This window comes from Crocodylus siamensis, chromosome 3 (assembly GCF_052110815.1).
Source record: "Crocodylus siamensis isolate JL-2025a chromosome 3, ASM5211081v1, whole genome shotgun sequence".
NCBI lineage: Eukaryota > Metazoa > Chordata > Crocodylia > Crocodylidae > Crocodylus > Crocodylus siamensis.
Genome location: NC_143397.1, coordinates 222,806,447 through 222,825,276, shown reverse-complemented (window position 1 = coordinate 222,825,276; position 18,830 = coordinate 222,806,447). Strand labels below are relative to the sequence as shown.

General features: G+C 43.1%; 1 protein-coding gene across 4 annotated transcripts in view; it reads left to right on the top strand.

The window, feature by feature from the left end:
• Window positions 1-18,830, top strand: part of SNX31 (sorting nexin 31) — a 57,774-nt gene that overhangs the window by 26,572 nt on the left and 12,372 nt on the right. For 3 of the 4 annotated variants that reach the window (XM_090040438.1, XM_090040437.1, XM_090040436.1), the window contains 8 exons: window positions 8,626-8,736; window positions 9,876-9,966; window positions 11,978-12,065; window positions 14,657-14,726; window positions 15,727-15,819; window positions 16,127-16,330; window positions 16,813-16,920; window positions 18,525-18,599. In XM_090040438.1, the coding sequence (XP_089896564.1) occupies window positions 8,626-8,736; window positions 9,876-9,966; window positions 11,978-12,065; window positions 14,657-14,726; window positions 15,727-15,819; window positions 16,127-16,330; window positions 16,813-16,920; window positions 18,525-18,599 (840 nt within the window). The remainder of the gene's footprint in view (window positions 1-8,625; window positions 8,737-9,875; window positions 9,967-11,977; window positions 12,066-14,656; window positions 14,727-15,726; window positions 15,820-16,126; window positions 16,331-16,812; window positions 16,921-18,524; window positions 18,600-18,830) is intronic. The other variant, XM_090040439.1, reaches the window with a different exon arrangement.

The window sequence follows — 18,830 nt, the reverse complement described above, 5'->3', positions numbered from 1 at the left end:
GCAAGATCCATGTTTTTGACCCTCCACTTCAAGTAGCACAGCTGGTGAGAAATTTTCCCATCTTGAGGTTTGCTTTCATCCTAAATCAGGACAAAAAGGTCACTACCAGTACTTTAGTGGAACAGTACCTTCTGACAGATCATGGCCTGAGATGTTACTGTTTGATCTTGGTTCTGTTCGACACTGATCTCTCTCTGTCCTCCTGAGTTGATGCTGTGTCTCCAGTTGTAATTCAGCTATGTCATTCCCCACTGTGGTTCTTCCTTGGACAGAGTTCCCTGACTGGACAGCAATTACAGTGAGGCTGCAAAGCAAAAACCAAAAAAATTCAGGGAATCGAAATCCATTTCCAAGGAGAAAACTGAATTAACAAAAAATCCCCTTTTCCTGGAGGGGATGTGTACAGTAGAAAATTTTTTGCCAACTCCATTCAGTAACTTCCTTATTGGGGGACTGGATTCTATGACCCTGGAATCCCCTTCTAGATGTATGTTGTTCTACATTTTCATATTAATAAGCTGTGCTGGAGGCACCCCTGCTTCAGCCTATTAAGCAGTCTGAATGGAGAGGAGGCAGCAGTTTCTGCTTGACTTGGAAAGGATTTTAGGTGGGATAGCAACGCCTCCTGTGAAGAAGAATTCAGGTGGAAGTGGGATAGTGTCTCTTGTTTAATGAGACCTTGAAGAAAACTGTACATAATTGGATTCAGGCACCTGGCAGACATTACAATTAAGATATGATTGACTTGTTAATCACTTCATAAATAGTTACCCTGCCACAAGTTCAATCAGTTGCTGGTCTCTGGTTTTGTCATGCTATTCACAAAAACGTCCCCCAAAATGGGTGTAATGCCTTTGTGGCTGGTTTCCATTGTGCTTTGAATTGAACATGTGGCAGAGTAACCCTACCATGTAGCCTGCTGATTGCATGGTGGGGCATGGTTGATAGCTCCCCCATGTTAGCAGGCTGACAGCCATGTGGTGCAGCCCTGCATGGGGATGCATTCCACTGTTCTCAGGGTGCCAAATCAAGGGGAGCTTATCAGCTGGGCTGGGGTGCTGGCAGTGGGGAGCCCCAGGGCCCATTGCGATGTGGTACAGTGCTTGCCTTAACCTGCAGCTTCAGTGGAGGCTGAAAGAGCAAGGCATGTTCTGGTGCTGGGTCACTGAGACCTGGAAGGTTGACTATCTTGCTATGCAGCTCCCAGGGAGCTATCAAGCCAGGCACTTGATGCATCCCAGCCATGGGGACCCTCAGATTCAGGAGAGATTCCTCAATCCCAGGGCCCCTGTGCACTGCAACCTTTAAAAACCATTTGTGCAGCCTGGCTGCACACTATTTCTGGCACATGGGGATCTCAGGATAGAAGAAGGTCTTCTCAATTCTGGGGTCCCACCCTTAGAATTTTAAAAACCATGTGTGCAGCTGGGTTGCCCATGAGGTTTCCTAACATTTCAGTGCACAGGGTCTGAGAATGACAATTAGCTCACCTCAGCCCAGGGACTGCACCAGCCTCTCAATCTAGTCCTACTGTGGTCCTGGGAATGGGGCCAATTGGGGCCCAGGACCACACACCAGTTCACACCATTGTTTCAATTTGCTGGTGCAAGGGGAGCCAAGAATCATGATCCCGAGCTCCCCCTGGACTAGCACAAAGTAATGGTGAAATGGGATCTGATCCCTCATCCCATAAACTGTGCATCTTCCCATGCATGTGGCATAGCAAGAGCTACAGCTGTTAGGCTCAGGGATCAGATTCCATCCCACCATTAAATTAACATATGTCAGAGGGCTCAGAGGCAAAAAGAACCAAGTCCTAGGGGATGGAGAGAGAAAGTGAGGGATAAATGCTGAAGGACAATATTCCTGTATATTGGAAGCTGTAGTTTGAGCTTTGAGTAAATAGGAAGCAAGGGCATTGTCCCTTCTGAAATAAAATTAAAACAGCAGCTTAGGATAAGAACTGGAATCATTCTGCATGACTGCTAGAGCCTTGCTACACTTTATCCTCAATGTTTATTTTCTTATTTATTCATTTATATGGTAATAAGCACTCGCTAAATGCACTGTTTATAATCGTAATAAAATCTTTTCCATATAACAGAACCAAATTAATCCTGATTCCTTTAGTACAGGGGTGAGCAATTATTTTGGCTGGAAGACTGCTTAATGAGTTTTGGCAAGCTGTCAAGAGCCACAAAGGCAGCCCGCCCCTTGACAGGTGCCCCGCCCCCCAGATGCCATCTTGGGATCAGAAGTTCTGCCCCTGGCCCTTGTCACCAGAAGTCCCTCCCCTTGCCCCAAATGTACTCTTTTGGGGGTGAGGGGCTACCATCTTGAAACCAGGAAAAAATATATTGTACACTAAAAAAAATCAAACATTTACTTATTTTAATTATTTTAACTTATTTAAATTTTATTTTAAAAAATATTTTTGTCCTGATTTACATGCGTTTGTATAGTGTATCTAGAGGTGATTGCATCATAGCTCAAAATGCAGTCTTAATCTTGGATATTGTGGGGTGTGGAAGGATGTGGGGCATGTGGTTGGGGTGGGACGGGGGGCTGTGGGAGGGTGTGGGTGTGTTTGGGGACATGGTGAAGGGTGTCAGAGGGTGTGGCCTTGCGTTGGTATAGTAGAGGGGGTGTGGGGCGGGGAGGTCCTCAGTCCCTGGAGTGTGCGAATCCCTGAAGGCACACGTGGTGGTAGTGAGCAGGTCTAGCCCCACCCATCCCCGTAGTGTGCAGCTCCCACCCCAGTATCCGGCTGCACATGATGGCAGGGTGTGGGGCCAGCCCCACCTGGCCCCATAGTACACAGCTCCTGCAACATGCAGAGCCAGCCCAGCTGGGCCCCATAGGGTGCACCTTCCCGCACTCCCGCCCCCTTTCCACAGCAGGAGACCCTAGCCCGGCCTAGTGGGGCCCTTACCTGAATTCTCCATCTCGCAAGCAGGGAGGCTGGAAACAGCCTTGGGGTGGCCAGGCACAAGCTGCCAGGCAGCGGCTTCTCGGCTGTAGCACCCCCTGGCTCAGGGCTGGGGCGGGTCAGGTGGGGTGGGGGGAGGGGAATGGTTTCTTAGCAACCAGAGCTGCTCCCCCTACAAGGTCGCACCGGCTTGCAGAGGGGCTGCCCAGGGCCAGAGCTAACAGAGGGGACCCGTGGGACAGATGGAATTGCCTGGTGGGCCGGTTGTGGCCCACAGGCCATATTTTGCCCATCCCTGGCTTAGTACCTGTAACTGGTGGGGTAAGAGGGTAAAGAATAATCTGTGTGTACCTTCTCTTGCTGCCTTGGAGAAAAATGCTACTGCTTTTTGCTTTCACATAAGTAAAGTTTTTATCCGTAGTATGCCAAGCTAAGGATGCATATGTCAAGCAGATTTAATATACTAAGTGCATGGAGTTCTTGTTTTTGAGTAAGTGTGATGCGATCCTCTTTTCTTCACTTGACAGTTTAAAGTGCGTATGACAAGAGGGAGGAGAAGAAAGTCATTGTGTTGTAGTAAATATTGTTAATGTTGCTATAACAAACTTGAAGGTAAGAAAAAGGTGACTGTTGCAACAGCATTTAGAAATTTAGGACGCTTAACCTGTCGTTCAGTAGAGACAGTTGGGTGTGGACTGAAGGCAGCAAGAAAGGATACCACCCAAGTCAGTCATATTCAGCCAGTGTCATTTAATGTAATTACTTCAGTAGGGTTTGTTTTCTTCATTAGTGTTTTTTTTTCTCTCTCTCATACCCTCTCTCCCCTGCCCTATTACTTGGGTGCAAAACTGGCTGCAAAATCACTGAGCCATTATTGATGTCTCACTGTCATCTTCAGGGATCTGTTCCAGGCTTAGTTCTAGTCAATATTTTCAATAATGATTGAAATGATGGAATGTGCAGCTGACAAGATGGGGGAGAGGGCATAGAGACAGGTTGCAAATACTTTGGAGGATGGAATTAAAATTCAAAATGATCTCAACAAATTGGAGAGATGATCTACAATAAAAAAGGATAAAATTCAACATAGAAGAGTGAAGGTGACAGCAAGGAAAAATTACCCATTCAGCTACAAAGCAAAAGAAGAAAAACTGCCAAGGAAGATTTATAGAAACCTTAATCTTAAGTAACCCATGAAGCAACAAACCTCAAGCAACATTGCCCCACTGAGGTGAGATTCAACCTCATGATTCTGCAGCTTCTGGAGGAGAGGCCAAAGTCACTGGCAGTAATAGCATGAGGTAGTAGCAGTGTATGGTGCTCCGTGCCTGATCTGTGATAAGCAGAACAAAGTAACATATGGGCAGAAATAGCCTCATGCACGTACAGGCCCTTTTCCTGAGAGTTGTGCAATTCGTGAGCAGTGTTAAATGTGACTGGACACAATACTCTGCTTGCGTCCAGAATGGGTTTCCTAGTATGATTGCTCTACTCTGTACTTTGCACATTTGTGACCCCGCTGGTTCAAGTTGATATGCTTTCTAATGTAGATAAGGCTTTGGTTTCCCACAAGAACAACTAGTTGCACCCAAAATATCCACCATTGCACCCATCAACAGGTGTGTATGTTAACTGAATGATCCCACTTGCATAATAGACAGTGAAATAGTTTATAATGGCAGCAGTTAATTGTGATCCCCAGTGATGACAGCTAAATGTCCCTGGTGGTGTCTTGCCTCTCAGCTGTTTCAGAATCTGCTAACAGAGAAACTTCAAGACAGCGCAGCCTGAGTTAGCTTCCCTTCTATGTTTTGGATGGTTTTTTTGCTCTACTAGAGAGCTAGAAACTTAAATTATATTTTTAGATTAAAGCTTTTTTCTTTTTGCTGTACAACCTTGCAGATGTTCTGTGAAATTGAGCAGATGCACAGCTCTGGTTATAATAAGGGTTGAGACTGGTCACGGGAATATGGGAGATTCATGTGTTACCAGATTCTAGCTGTGCAGGGATAGGGTTACCATATGTCCTGGTTTTTCCTGAACATGTCCTCTTTTTAAATTCTCCGATCTCTGTCCAGGTGTTTTTTTAGATAGGATCAAATGTCCAGGATTTTGGTCAGCTCAGCTTTGAAGTTTTTCCTGGCTTGCCCTAGCAGAGAGCTGCTGGGGGAAGAGCAGGAGGAAGACTATTGCAGGCAGGGTGCACATGCATATGGCCAGCATGCATAGGATTATCATATTTCCAGTTTCCAAAAAAAAGACACTGGGGGGGGGGAGAAATGATTGTGGGTGGGGTAGTGATATGCCTCTGCCCCTGCACCTCACTCCTAAACCACAGCCCCTCAGCCCTGCTATTGCCCCTCACTCTTGACCCACAGTATCCTGCTCCCCAAACCATGGAGGTGCCTCTTACTCCCAACCCACATCCCTACTCCATCCCTGCTGATACCCCTCACTTCTGACTCTCAGCCCCCTGGCACTGTCTGTACCCTGTGCTCCTGGCCCACAGTCCCTGGCTCCTTCCAAGCCACATTTCCCCCCAGCCCTGCCAGTGCCCCTCACTCCAGACCCATAGACCCCTGCCAATAACCCTCACTCCTGACCTGCTGCCCTGCTCCTGGGAGCAAAGGCACACACCGCCTGCCCCCCCCACACACACACATTCATCCCATCCACACACCCCTTGCCACACATACACAGACTCCTCTCGACAGTCCCTAAGCCCTGGCTGTCCCATCCCTACCCACCATAGACTTAGCTGCATGTAGCTGCTGGGGCTGCTCCCACCACCCTGCTTAGCTACATCTTGGCTGCATGCCAGCCACATGTGTGCATGTGCACACACACAATGCCCCTGCCTCCAATTGCCCTCCCTCTGCTCCCCACAACCCCAAGCTGCATCTTGCTAGGGCAAGCCACAAAGTTCCAGAGGAAACTTCAGTGCTGAGCAGACCAAGATTCTGGACATGTGATGAGTATTTTAAAAAACCTCCCGGGTAGAAATGGGAGGACCCAAAAAGAGGATGTGACAGGGAAAACCTGGACGTATGGTAACCCTAGGCATGCAGCCTGGCAGGGTGGTGGAAGCAGCCCCAACAGCTGGATGCAGGTCAGTTTGGGGGGGGGGGGGCAGAGGTTGGAGGGCCAGGGCTTGGGGACTTTCCAGGGGGCTGCAGGCAGGGGGTGTATGTGGAGGGGATGAGTGTGTGAGGGGGGTGGGTGCCTGCCTGCCAGTGCTGAGGGAAGCTGCACAACAGGTGGCCTCTTTTTTGGAACTGGAAATACGGTAACTCAATGCAGGGAACCCTGATGTGGGTCGTCATTCTCTTTTGTTACTTTAGCAGTTCATCTGTGTCCTGGACTGTCTGAAGGAGCTGCTTGTTTTGCTCTTGCATGAGTTTCTGTGCCTTTTTATGGACCAAAACCTTCTCCAGCTCTCCCTGCAAATCCTCAGTGTAGTCTCCCACAGTGGCGAAGATAGCCTTGCTTGTTGGATTCATCCCAATGCCAGGGCATCCTCAGGAAGTTGTATTACTCTGTTTTATCTTCTTTTGACATGTTCCACTCCAGCTTTTCCTAGTCGCTATTTTTATCACAAAGAGCTGGGATTACTTCAAGATGAAAAATGAGCTTCAGAGAAGAGAAATGATAAAGGCCCTGAATTTATTTAATATGTTACCCTTCAAAACCTGGTAACTTCCAAAAGCATGAATCTTGGCTAGCTCAGGTCTCAGGTTTTAAACAGGTTCAATAAAGAAATGAAACCTAGAAAAATGTTTCCCTTCTTTTTAGTTCAGTGTGCTGGCTGCTCATGTACTTTCCCAAATTTAAATTGCTGTAGTGCAAGTATTAAATTATACAATTTTGCACAGATGTACTTACTTCTCTCCTTTACTTGGGACCCAGTTCAATGCAATTAAAATACGATTTAGTCTAGTGGTGTCAGTAGCACTGGACAGCTCTGCATACTCCCATTTGGGACTTTACTAGCGCTTGCACTGGTTCACTCTGGGACCAAGTCAGGCATGGCTGTTTTGTAACAAGGTCCCATGATGTGGTTGCTGTGCTCAATTTAAATAACATCTTAAACAGCTCCTGTCTGTAAAATAAATATTAAATGGTGCAAACTAGTTTCAAGTTGCATCCTTGTTTAATGAGTCCTCCTTTATATCAGCCACCTCTCTGGTATAGGCACGGGGATCTTCACTGGTGTTTGTTTCTTTTACAGAAAGACCTGGGCTATATTTTTATGATGGTATAAAGCTTTGCTCCTGGATATGTGTGAGGAACATTAGTACTGTTTATTTCTTTGGGGCTGAACTAATCTTCAGAATAATTTAAAACCATGATCTTCAACAAAAAAAAAAACAAAAAAAAAAACTCCATGTTTTGTAGTTCCGTGCATATGTGTGCACAAGCATACAAAGTACAAGTTTGTCGACCTCTTCCCCAAGGGCTCACAGTGGCAAAGTAGTTCAAACAAAGCAGGCAGATTCAAGGCTGAAACATCTGTGGTGCAAAACCTTCCGTCTGTTCTTCTCCAGAATACTCAAACCCTAAATTCTCTCTTCAGCAATCCCTTGCAGTTGAGGATGATTGTCTTTCATGATGGTCTTATCTGCACATCCAAAGATGGCTGATGAAGCCCATCCAGGATCAGCGGACTCCACTGCAGCTCGGACAGTGTGGGTTTCCATGTGGGGTGGGTGACGCTGGATTCTTGATTTGGGCCTCAACACGCTGTTTCTGCCACTCTCACTTTTCCATCTCCTGATGTTGTGAGGTTATAAAGTACTGAGATCCCTGAGGCAGACTCTTCCTTCATTTGGGGCAGTCCTGAACAATAATCTCCCATGACTTAACATCGATGTTGCATTTTTTAAAGTTGGCCTTGAAGTTGTCCCTGACGCACTGTCTTGGCCCTCTTCTTTAGTGTATGCCTTGACCGAGCTGAGAATAAAACTTGCTTTGGGAGTCTGGAGTGAGACATCTGGATGAAATGGTTGGTCCAATGAAGTTGATGTCAAATGATCATTGCCTCAGTACTCCTAGTGTTTGCTTGCAGGAGGATGCTAGTGTTGGTGTGTCTGTCTTCCCACTGGATTTGAAGCATCTTCTGCAGGCAGCCTTGATGGTACTTCAACAACTTTAAATGTCTCCTGTATGTTGCCTATGTCTCAACTCTGTTCAGCAAGGTGGGGATCACAGCTGCTTGGTAAGAACCATGAGCTTGGTTTTGGATCCGAGTTGCAATCTTTGAACACCTGCTTCTTCAGGAGTCCCAAGGCTGCATTTGCACATTTAAGGCAATGTTGGATTTCTTCATCTATGTCAACATCAAACTGCAGAAAGGTGCTGTAAGCTCAGGAGAAGCTTGAAGAGCCTTTCTGGTTCTGGTACAGCATCCTGGTAATAAGATGTATAGCAAATTCATGAGAACCTGTAGTAAAACTACATCTCTGAAGTTTCCCAGGGGAAGGATAATTGCTCTGGTAATTCTGCTTCTTATATATAGGGCCTCTCTTCTGAGACTGAAGGTAGGAATAGAGTCAGTGTGGTACTTCCCCATCCCAGCATCAGCCTTGCTTCAGTTTCCTTCCCATAATCCAGTTGGTGTCTCTGGAGTTACTTTGGAAGAAGAGCATCAGTATCTATATCAGGGAAGCAGTAAACCTGTTTATATTTCACTTCAACAGGATACATTTAAGATCCAGCCACAGAAGGCTTGTCTAGATGTTTACCTGGCTGACGGAAGGAATATTAGGCTGGATATCCAGACGTCGGACACAGCTGAAAGAATACTAGAGGTATTTCTATGTGGGGTCCTACTCACGTTTCTAACTGCAAGAGCTGTGAAGAGAAAACAATGATCTCCTTTGCATATTAGTAGAAAATAGGCCAAAAAAAGATCGGAGGGAATACCCGCAAAGAACAGAATTTAGAACTTGCTAATTTTGCAGTTAAGATTTACCCATGAGCTGACTACTATCTATTTTATGTATCTAACCTTTTTATATAAATGTCTTCTCTAGTGTTTATATTCATGAGCACTCCTCCCTGCCACATCCTCTACCCTCAAAAAAATTCAGCCACTCAATATCCCTGCAACTGTTTGGCCATTTTGGCCCAGTCTGTCCTACTGTCTTGGGTAGATTTAACTTTGTTTTGATATGGTTCAGGCCAAATCTGTTTAAACTTCCTGGTGCCCACCTGTATGGCCAAAGATGCTCTAGCCTTAGTTTAAATGTAGTTCAAGACAACTGCTGCACTGTGACTACAGCTTATCATGCTGATCACTTCTCACCAGTCCTCTCTGTTCCCTGTCTGGCTTGTATCCACCTGGTGTCTAGAGTCAGATCATAAGCTTTTCATAGGCTGTTTTCACAGTACCTAATACCATGGTGCTACCATGTATAGCTGCTGTTGCAGTACAAATAATAAACAATTACTAGTTTGGTTTTGTGTCTCATAGCAGCCAAATACTGTTCTGAAGGCTAGGCTGAAATGCATTGAAACAGGTGTCTGAAGGTTAGGCCCTTGATATCCAGACCAAAATTATCAGCTAGTTGCAGACTTCGTAGATATAACGTGCTTGGGGATGTGGTGGGACTGTATCAGCTCAACAAGGGCAGTTGTGTGTGTTTGTGTTCTGGTTTTCCCTCAGGGTTTAGTCTGTACCAGTAAGCAGCCATGCAAACAAGTGAGATACCCAAGTGTGTGTAAGCCCTGTAGTTCTCACTGGGACGTGAATTGACAATCCTAATAATACTGCAAATACCATGAAAGATTTTAACCACTTCCATGTTGGAGCATTCATTTTTTTTTTTCAAATAATTATTATTCTAGAAAGGACAGCAGTGTAAAATAAAAAGTAAGTTGCAGAATGGTTTTACTCCATTCATGTTCTGATGGATAGGTACTTTTTTGTTTTTGTTTTTTTTTAAAGGTTGCCTCATACAAGATGGGACTATCAAGAGAACTGATCAGATATTTTAGTTTATTTTTTATTCAAGATCACAACAGTGGAACTGTCTCTGGTAAGCTATGCTCAAGGTACAACGCAGTGCACCTGCAGGTGTCATTGCAGAGGGAATTGAAGCTGGCACCTCTGGATTGAAACGCACGAAGTTCTGCTGTTTGACCTAACAGACACATCAGCTTTGTTAACTCAAGGTTGGAACAGGCAATTTTTAGAAATTTTTATGTATGACCCAGTCACCAAGGGAGGGAGAGAGGGAAGCAAACAAAACATGGTACTAAGTGGGTGAGGGTTGCTCTAAGCATAGTGAACTTTTCATTTAAGGATGTTTTTTTCCTTTAAGTTACAAGGCATGTAGTAACTTGGTGACTTGTGTGTTTTTTGTTGAGCACTTAGCTAGATGTTTTCATTTTAGGTTTCTCTGCCAATTACTATACTCTGAAGTAAAAGCTATTTATCAAACCCAAAGTTTTTACATACAAAGACAAAACTTTAACTGGTTCTAGTTTATACTTTAATTTTCTATTTCTTAGCTGCTGAAATTTACAGAGTTCCTGACAGTGATGAACCTGAATGTGACCTAAATCTAGAATATGATTATCTGCATAGTTGTATCTTTCTTTTTTAGTCTTTTATATGCTTCTTGTGCATATATCCTTACCACAGGTGGCCAGTGGTAATTTAGTGGATGTAAGCCAGGGTCAGGATATAGGACAATGAGGTAAAATCCTGACTTCCATTAAGTCAACAGTAGCTTCTCCACAGAGATCAGTGGGACCAGGATTTCACACCAAGACTAGACTCCTGACTCTGTTACTGATCCTGTATCTGACCTTTGCCACGTCATTTAACCCCTCTCCTCCTCAGTTCCTGCACTTCTGAAAGTGCTTTAAGGCTCATCATTGAAAAAATGTTGTATAGGTTTCTAGCAAAAAAAATGCATATTGCAAATGGTACCAAATTACTGGGCACAAGGGCTGTGCTTGATGTAGTGTGTAGGTGACTTCCTCAGTGTGGCAGGAAATGCTGCCAAGCCTCACTATATGTGCCTATTTTTTTTATCACTTAATGTCTGAAATAGTTCATGCTTTCAGGGATGAGAGAAGAAGAATGTAATGCTGAGCATGTGAGGTCCCTGGGTTCTCCTATGCAATAAGCATCTCTTGCTCTAGCACCTCTTGTATAAACTTACATAGTGCTTTACTGTAGTCATGTATGAAATTACATGCTCATTGTGCTACAGCATAAAAATAAGTGGCATATGGGAGCGTTTTTTTTCTGCATATTGCATTTATTTACCTTTATAAATGAGCAATGCATTCTCCAGGTGCACATACAGAACTGTTTATAAGGCCATGCATGCTAAGTCAACACAAACCCAGCGGTGGGATTTGAGCACTTGCCTGCTTAAAGTTAGGGAGGTGTTTAACTGCCTTGCTGAACTGGAGTCTTGACTGAAGAGATGCAGGGTGAGACCCTCCATTTTATGGAAGACTTCCTTATGAAATTAATCCCCACTGAATATGAAATGAGACTTGTACTTGCACCTTCCTGAGAGCATTCTTGTGTTGGTTTGTTTTTGTTTTGTTTTTTCAAGCAATGAATCATTTTGTGCCAACTTTGCTCATGTAACAAAATCACAAAGGTCTGCACTGGAGCTGTATCTGCAGATGTCTTGTCTGCTCAAACTTGTTTGAAATCTATACTAATTAACCTCCTCCTTTCTTTCATGGGATTTGACAGAAATAAGTGGTTAGCTACGTTAGTCTGAAGTCAGGCAGAAGGCAGAGCAGATTAAGATTAATTCAGAGATGCATAAATGAGGAGCACTGTAATTTGAAGCTCCTTAAGGTTAGATTAATGGGGAAATCTAAACAACATAGTTGTTGCTTTATCTTTCTCAGACCTGATTTTTGTGAAGTCCTTTTTCATCTACACAATGAATGTTATTATGCATGACCATGATTGAGTGTTAATGAAATACTAAAATATCTGTTTTGTTTTCGAGGGAAGATTCAACAATATTTCTTTTCTTTTTTTCCCCCCGTCCCCTTCCACCCGATCTTCAGTTGTGAAAAAAGTGGCAGAATTTGAACTTCCCTATGTGAGTCTTCAGAGCATGAAAGAATTGCACTGTAAGCTTGGGATCAGGAAGTGGTGAGTAGGAAGCTGATGATAGATTAGCACCATGTATTACAAATATAATTGTGAGAGACGAGGATTTCTTAAGGTGATACCTTGTATTGGGCAAACTATGTATTTGGGATAAAGTTAGACAAGTGTTTGAATGCAATAATATTCTTCCTCATGTTGCAGGATTTGAAATGTCTTGCATTCAAACACTTGTCTAACATTATCCCAACTACATACCACAGTTGATCCAATAGAAAATATCACCCTAAGAAATCCTTGTCTCTCGCATAATTTATGGACCATCATGGCTACAGCATCACTCTTGCACCACCAAATATAAATGTACTAGAGAAGTAAATCCTCACAGCAGCTTAGATTCTATGCATTCAGCCTGACTCTCCTGATTTGTCTTTGAGTCCCTTGGTATAATATGGGAACTGACCAGCTTCAATGGCCCTGCATACTTTTAAATCCACTCATTGTGGTAATCATGGAATGTCCCTTGCTGCAATGAGCCAATTATTCACTAATATATGTAAAGTTCAAGATTGGGGTGGTCTGTAGTTTAATATCTTTGGCCAAAACTTCTAGTAAAGGAGGCCTATTTTTTCTTTCTTTTGGGTAATCTTGCTCTAGTTTACAAATGCTGCCAAATGTAGTGGGAAAATAAACTATAGATTAAAATATTTAAATGGCTGTCTTCTGAGATGAGAGAACAAGAGGGATGGGGGATTCTGAGTTGAAAGTTGCAGTTTGTGCATGAAGAAATCACTTAGGTACAAACATTACACTTTTACCAGTAAAAGTGATTGGAAACCAGCCTGTACCCATAACAGAACAGAAATTTGGTGCACAGATTGGTTTAAAATTGGAGAAATCCAGTCTAAGATTGTCCCCACACCAGAGGGCAAATGTGTGTTCTGTTCACTACCAATCTAAACTTATGCCCGTTATAGAAAACTGTGTAACTTAGATTGATTCCATCTCAGGCTTTTTGAATGTCTGTACCTAGCCTTTAGGGTATATTTTTCCAAAGACTGTATTGCTGCATGTTACTGCACAGAATACCAGAATTCTAGCACTGCTGCTATGGTTAAAGTATCTGTCACTCGGTTGCATTAAAAACCTGTGTTCAGGTGCATTTCACAATTGGTAACTAACGAGTCATTGGGCTACGTCTTGGCAAATACATCTGTTGTTTAGTTCATAAAAGTATACTGCATTGTGGGAAACTACTGGCCTAGTTCTATCAGCATGGTTGTACTGCTATGCTTATGCCAGTATAACTTCGTGTGGTCACACCTGTTCTAGTACCACAGGATCTTTATTCCAAATAAATTCATACCACTTTGGAAAAGACACAGGCTAAATGGAAAAACGTGCAGTGCTGTGTCCAAATACAGATATAAGGCACATCTACTTTGCAGTATAATGTAGGTATAAGCTTTTAAATTATTTAGCTCAGGCATGACATCAGGTAGCTCAGTGAGTTTTGCAGTTGAGCTGTTCTCCATGCTGCTGTGGCTAGATTGCTACTGGTAGCAACCTAACCAGTTTAAAGCTGGCTCAGGTATATCTATACTATACTGCAGTTGCTACAGTTCTGCTGGCAAATTTCTTTGTGCAGACAAGCATGGAGTTTGTTTTGGATGAATGAGGGAAAGTCAAGAGAAACCCTTGTGTTTTTTTATTCATATCTTTAATGCTTCAATTCTAAATTAATCATAGTTTTCAGTACTACTGTAATAAAAGCAGATAAGCCAGTTAGAATAGTTGACTTTAATTTATTTCCGTACTGCAGCCTATTGGCAGCAATTTTTCCATGCACCCTTGAATGTGACACTTTTCTGTAGCTAATGTGGTGGGACATTCTATAACAAGGGTCAGCAACCCATGGCACATGTATCAGAGCATGGCACACAAGACCATTTTGCTTGGCATGCTACAGCTGGCCTGGGCTAGCTGCGGCCAAAAGGCTGTGAACAGCTGCACCAGTCTCCAGAGCCCTTGGCCAGGTTCCATGGCAGCAACGACTGCACACACGCCTCCAGGCAAACGGCGGCGGGGAGGGGCAGGGTTGCACTACCCCAGGCCCCACTCCCACCATCCACCTGGAGGCACATGAGCATCTGCCACCGCCACGGAGCCCAACTAGGGTTCTGGAGCCAACACAGCTGTTTACAGGCTCCTGTTTGCAAGCCCAGGCTCTGGCCAGCTGTAGCAGGCAGGCTGCAAACAGCCGAACTGGGCTCCAGAGCCCTGGCACTGGCTCCGTGCTGGCAGCAACTACAAGTGCACCTCAGGGTGGGAAAGGGTCAAGGGCAGTGCAACCTGTGCGCCTTCCCTGCCATCCATCTGGAGGCAACTTGCAGCCACCACCAGCACCAAGGATTGGGCCCCTTGCAACTCTCCCACCTCCTGCCTCTGGCATGCCAAGTCGAGGCGTGGGTCAGGGTTGGAGTGTTTTTTGGCACTCTAGCCAAAAACGTTACCAACCTCTGTTCTATAACCTAGTGTTTTTTGTGCTGTGCATTCAACTGAATATTTAAACAGAAAAAAAATCCTGAATTCTGAGAGCAGTGTTTAGTTGTGTAACTTTTTTGCATTTTTTGCAGGTATATGGATCCAGCCCTTGATAAAATGCTGCTGGACTGTAGAGCCTCAGTGAACTTACTCTATATGCAGGTAAAAATGGAAATCCCTGGTATTTCTAAAAGCTATTTCCCCATCTTAATATAAGAAATGTGTTTTAAATTACTTTTGCTTAAATGATCCTAAGCAGGAAAAAGTAGTTTCTTTCTACTCAATCTTGCCACATTTTATTCTTTCTTAAAATAATAAAGAGAGAGCACTGTTGAGGAGCATGTTCTCTGTACTGCATAGTAAACTTGCTGCAAATCTACCTGTTTCTTCTTAGTATAATAATTCTTTACATGAAGGTAGTAACTTGAGTACCCTTCCACATTCTCCTCATGACAATCTGTAGATGGTGTTATGATGGTGGTGTTAAGGTTGAGACTGCAGTTTTGTTCTAAACTACTTCCATTATTTAAAAACAAAATCCTCTGTCTTTTTAAGGATCAAAATATCCCCTTGTGTTGGTCTCTTTCCAGAGATTAATTATTCTGGATGATCGAATAAAAATCTGTAAGATCTCCTCTTAGCTCTCAGAAGGTGGGGGGAAATCTCCTGTAGTAACTTTGAATTCTCAGTAGAGAGATAGTAAATGGTTTCAAACTTAGTATGGGAGCAGCCCCACGCAGTCTCTAGACTAGCAGACTTTTTGGACAAGCTAAAGGGTGTTCTTGAAGTTTTGGTGATAATGCTTGGTAGTTGTATGTGAGGCTTTGTTCCCAAAGTTTCTAAGACCAGTTCAGACAAAGAGTTGTCTAGGATAGCTAGGCAGAGATTAATCTTTCCTTGAGCAGGGGGATTGGACTAGTGACTTCCTGATATCCTTTCCAGCCCTAATTTTCTATGATACTGTGTTGTAATACTTTGAGTGCCTTGGATCAAAGCTTTGCATAAGCAAGCTGAGAATAACTCTAGGATATCTGCCAAAGATAACAAAAAGTCTGAAAATATAAGGTCCTGTTTTAAAAGATTCTGGGATTTTTATTCTACTAATGGGACAAAAAAAGGAGAAACTTGCTAAAGTTTACTAATTTTTTGAACTTCATTTAAGGCAGTACAGGAAATTGAGAGGAACTGGGTTAAACCCACAGATGAACAGATGCAGAAACTTGAATTGCTACAAAAAACAGCAAACAAAATGAAGGTAAAGTGTTTTGTTAAAATAAGATAAACACATTAAGAACATACTGCAGGATGAAGACCCTTGACATGCATGTGATTTCCAGTTCTTTGAGAAATAACTTCTTAAATTGAATCTTGAGGTTACATATTTATATTCCCAGTGACTTGCAGACAGGGAAGTACTATCTGATCATAGGTGAAAATTAGTTGGTAGAGCTGAGACTAAAAACCTTCAGTCCTTCATTTTTAGCCCATTGATCATGTCACTAGATCACACCTGTTTCCACTTCAGTCTTGTAGAACTTCCTAATTCTGTCTTTCTGATACAGTTTTTAGAGCTAGTTAGTGAAGTGCAGCACTATGGATACATAAAGCTTGATCCTTGCACCTGTGATTATCCAGAAGTAGGCTGTTCTGCTGATGTCCATGTGGGGAATAATGAGATTTACTGCTGCGTAAAACTGCCTACTAATCAGACCAAGGTAATCAGCTTCAAGATCAACAGAGTGAGGTGCTGGCAAGTCACCTTTCTAGTAAGTATCTTGCTGGCTTCACACCTTTCTATGCTCTAAGTAGAGCTTAATTTTCTTCTCCTGCCCTTTCTTTTCCCTGAAGGAAGGCTTAATGCTGTTGGGAGCTGCTTGTAGTTCCCTGGTTCTTAACATAAATTCCTTTATTGATTTTTATGCCTGTGGCAAATCGGGCATGGAGATGCATTATTCTGACAAGGTCTCTTCCCTTCCCTGGACGCAGCCCTTTGCACTCCATCTGTCTTCCCATATGCCAGACTGAGTAGAGCAGTGTAGGAGGCAGCAGGGGCCACTTTAGCCAACTTTATACTGGTGGAGGTTCCCCACATACATAAAGGAGCACTTTTCCAATACAGAACTCTAGCCACTTTGAAGTATCTTCAGCCAAGTGGCATAAAGTGAAATTGTCAGATTTAAGGAGTCCAACCTTAAATCTGAGTTAATGCCACTTTGTAGCTGTTTCTTCTGTTTCCCTTGCTTTTCAGGGTGCTGTTACAGATTCAAATGGTGAAGGGACTGATGAGACCCTGGAGCTCAGGTTCGAGTACAATGATTCAGACACATGGAAATGGATAGTCTTTTACACAAAACAGGTTAGTTTTGAGGCAGTAAAAAGGTGGCCAGCAAAGAAAGGTAGGCTGTTAGGCAATGGGCCTGACTTCTACTCTTCAGAATAAGCATGTACAGCTTCTGCGGCTGGATGCAACTGCTGTCTATACCAGCTTAGTCTAGGAACAGTGTTATATGAGAGCTCAAATACCTTGTAGTGCAGGGGGTAGGGTGTTTCCTTCATGGTGTGAGAAATGTCTTGTAGTTAATATGGTATGAGGCAATGCTGACTTTCTTTTAATGTTTACTAGCCTAGTGACTGTCTACAAACACAGGCCTTCAAGTATTCCTGACAGGTTAAAAAGCCCATCTTCTACCTGGCATGTGGAACACGTAAGCCTCTTGCCCAAATCCAGGTTAAATAAATAAAACAAGGTTCATAGTGGCTCTAAATCTATGTAGGCATATTGTAAACACATCCCCATTAATGTCCCATCCCTCCCATCTAATTTCTGGCAGCTCTTTTAAAAATCGCAGAAGAGACATGGCAAATAAGCAATTAAGATGCTTAGTAGAAATATCAAATTATGTAGATTCTATGGATGTTTTTGATTCTGGGTGTCTTGGTTCTGGCACTTCTAAAAACAAAAGAAAGAAGAGGTTCATTCTTCAAATAAACTGTTTCTTCTTCCTTCTCTTCTCTTGTCTTCCTCAGCCCCCACTTAGTAACAGTGAGAACTTTCCAAGTGAAATCAAAATGCATATTTTTTTCATTCATTACTTCTGCATTCCAGTGTGACTCTTTATAATCTCCACTATTATGTAGCAGCATATTTATTTGTTGTTGCTCTACATTTTACAAGAACATGACTCCTCTCCAAATAACCAGCGGTCAGCAGAGGCAGCTTTTCTTATGGGTCGCTGGCATGAGAGAACAGACAACTGAAATTCCCTTGTTAGTTCTTCTGCTGAACCTATTAAATTAAGCTCTTGGTTTGCTCAAGTGAGTGAGGAATCTTACCACTTAAAAAGAAAAAGATTATATAGCTTGGAAAGGTGCTGGCATCTGGAAGGGCCAAGAGCTTGATCCAGAAACTCATTAAGTTCCTAGTAACTTTGATGTTGCATCAGGCCCCAGTGGAACTGTGCAAGCTAACATGTTGGCGCCTTAGTCCACATGGACACTAACTATGTAAGGTGTAATGGTAGTACTGCTGGCTCCCAGATATTGTAGTGATGCATGTGAATTGACAGCACATGGGATCTGACTTCAGAGGAATAAAATTCCAACCACTTCCATTTTCTGTTCTTGAAATTCTAGATTCTCAATGCATATGGACACATTAGAAGTGGGAATAGGTACTTGTACTGATGCAGATAATGCCACATTTCAATAGTCTAAACTAGCATTAAGTGCATTTGAACTGCCTCACAGCTGTGCACAGTAGGCAGTTAAAATATAATAGCTTACTTTACAGGACCAATGATAAAAACAGCAAGTAGGTTTGACTGCATATATTTTAAATGTGGAGTAAAATCTAACCAAATTCTAAAACTAAGAACTGGGTTACAGACTGGGAGGGCAGGAAAGTTGAGGAATTTTTTTTAATAAGAGAAGCTAAAATCCATTCTGTTTATCCATTCTAAGGCATTTCTGCTAAGCAGCTGCTTCAAAAAAATGATATCAGAACAGCTGATGAAGACAACCAAAGAGCAAGAACTGGTGAGTCAGGCTGTCAGCGCAACTGTTGGAGCCTGCATGCGTCAGCCTGGCTGCGAATTGCACATGGTTTCAGCTATACTGGGGGACCTTTTAAGGGAACAGAGCTTCCACTGCTCCCACCCTCATTTCAGCTGAGTTAGAGGGAGTCCTAGTATAGCAGCTTTTGTGGCTTCCAACATTTTATATATTGTCACAGAATTAATTGATAAGAGGGTGGAAATGTCACAAGAA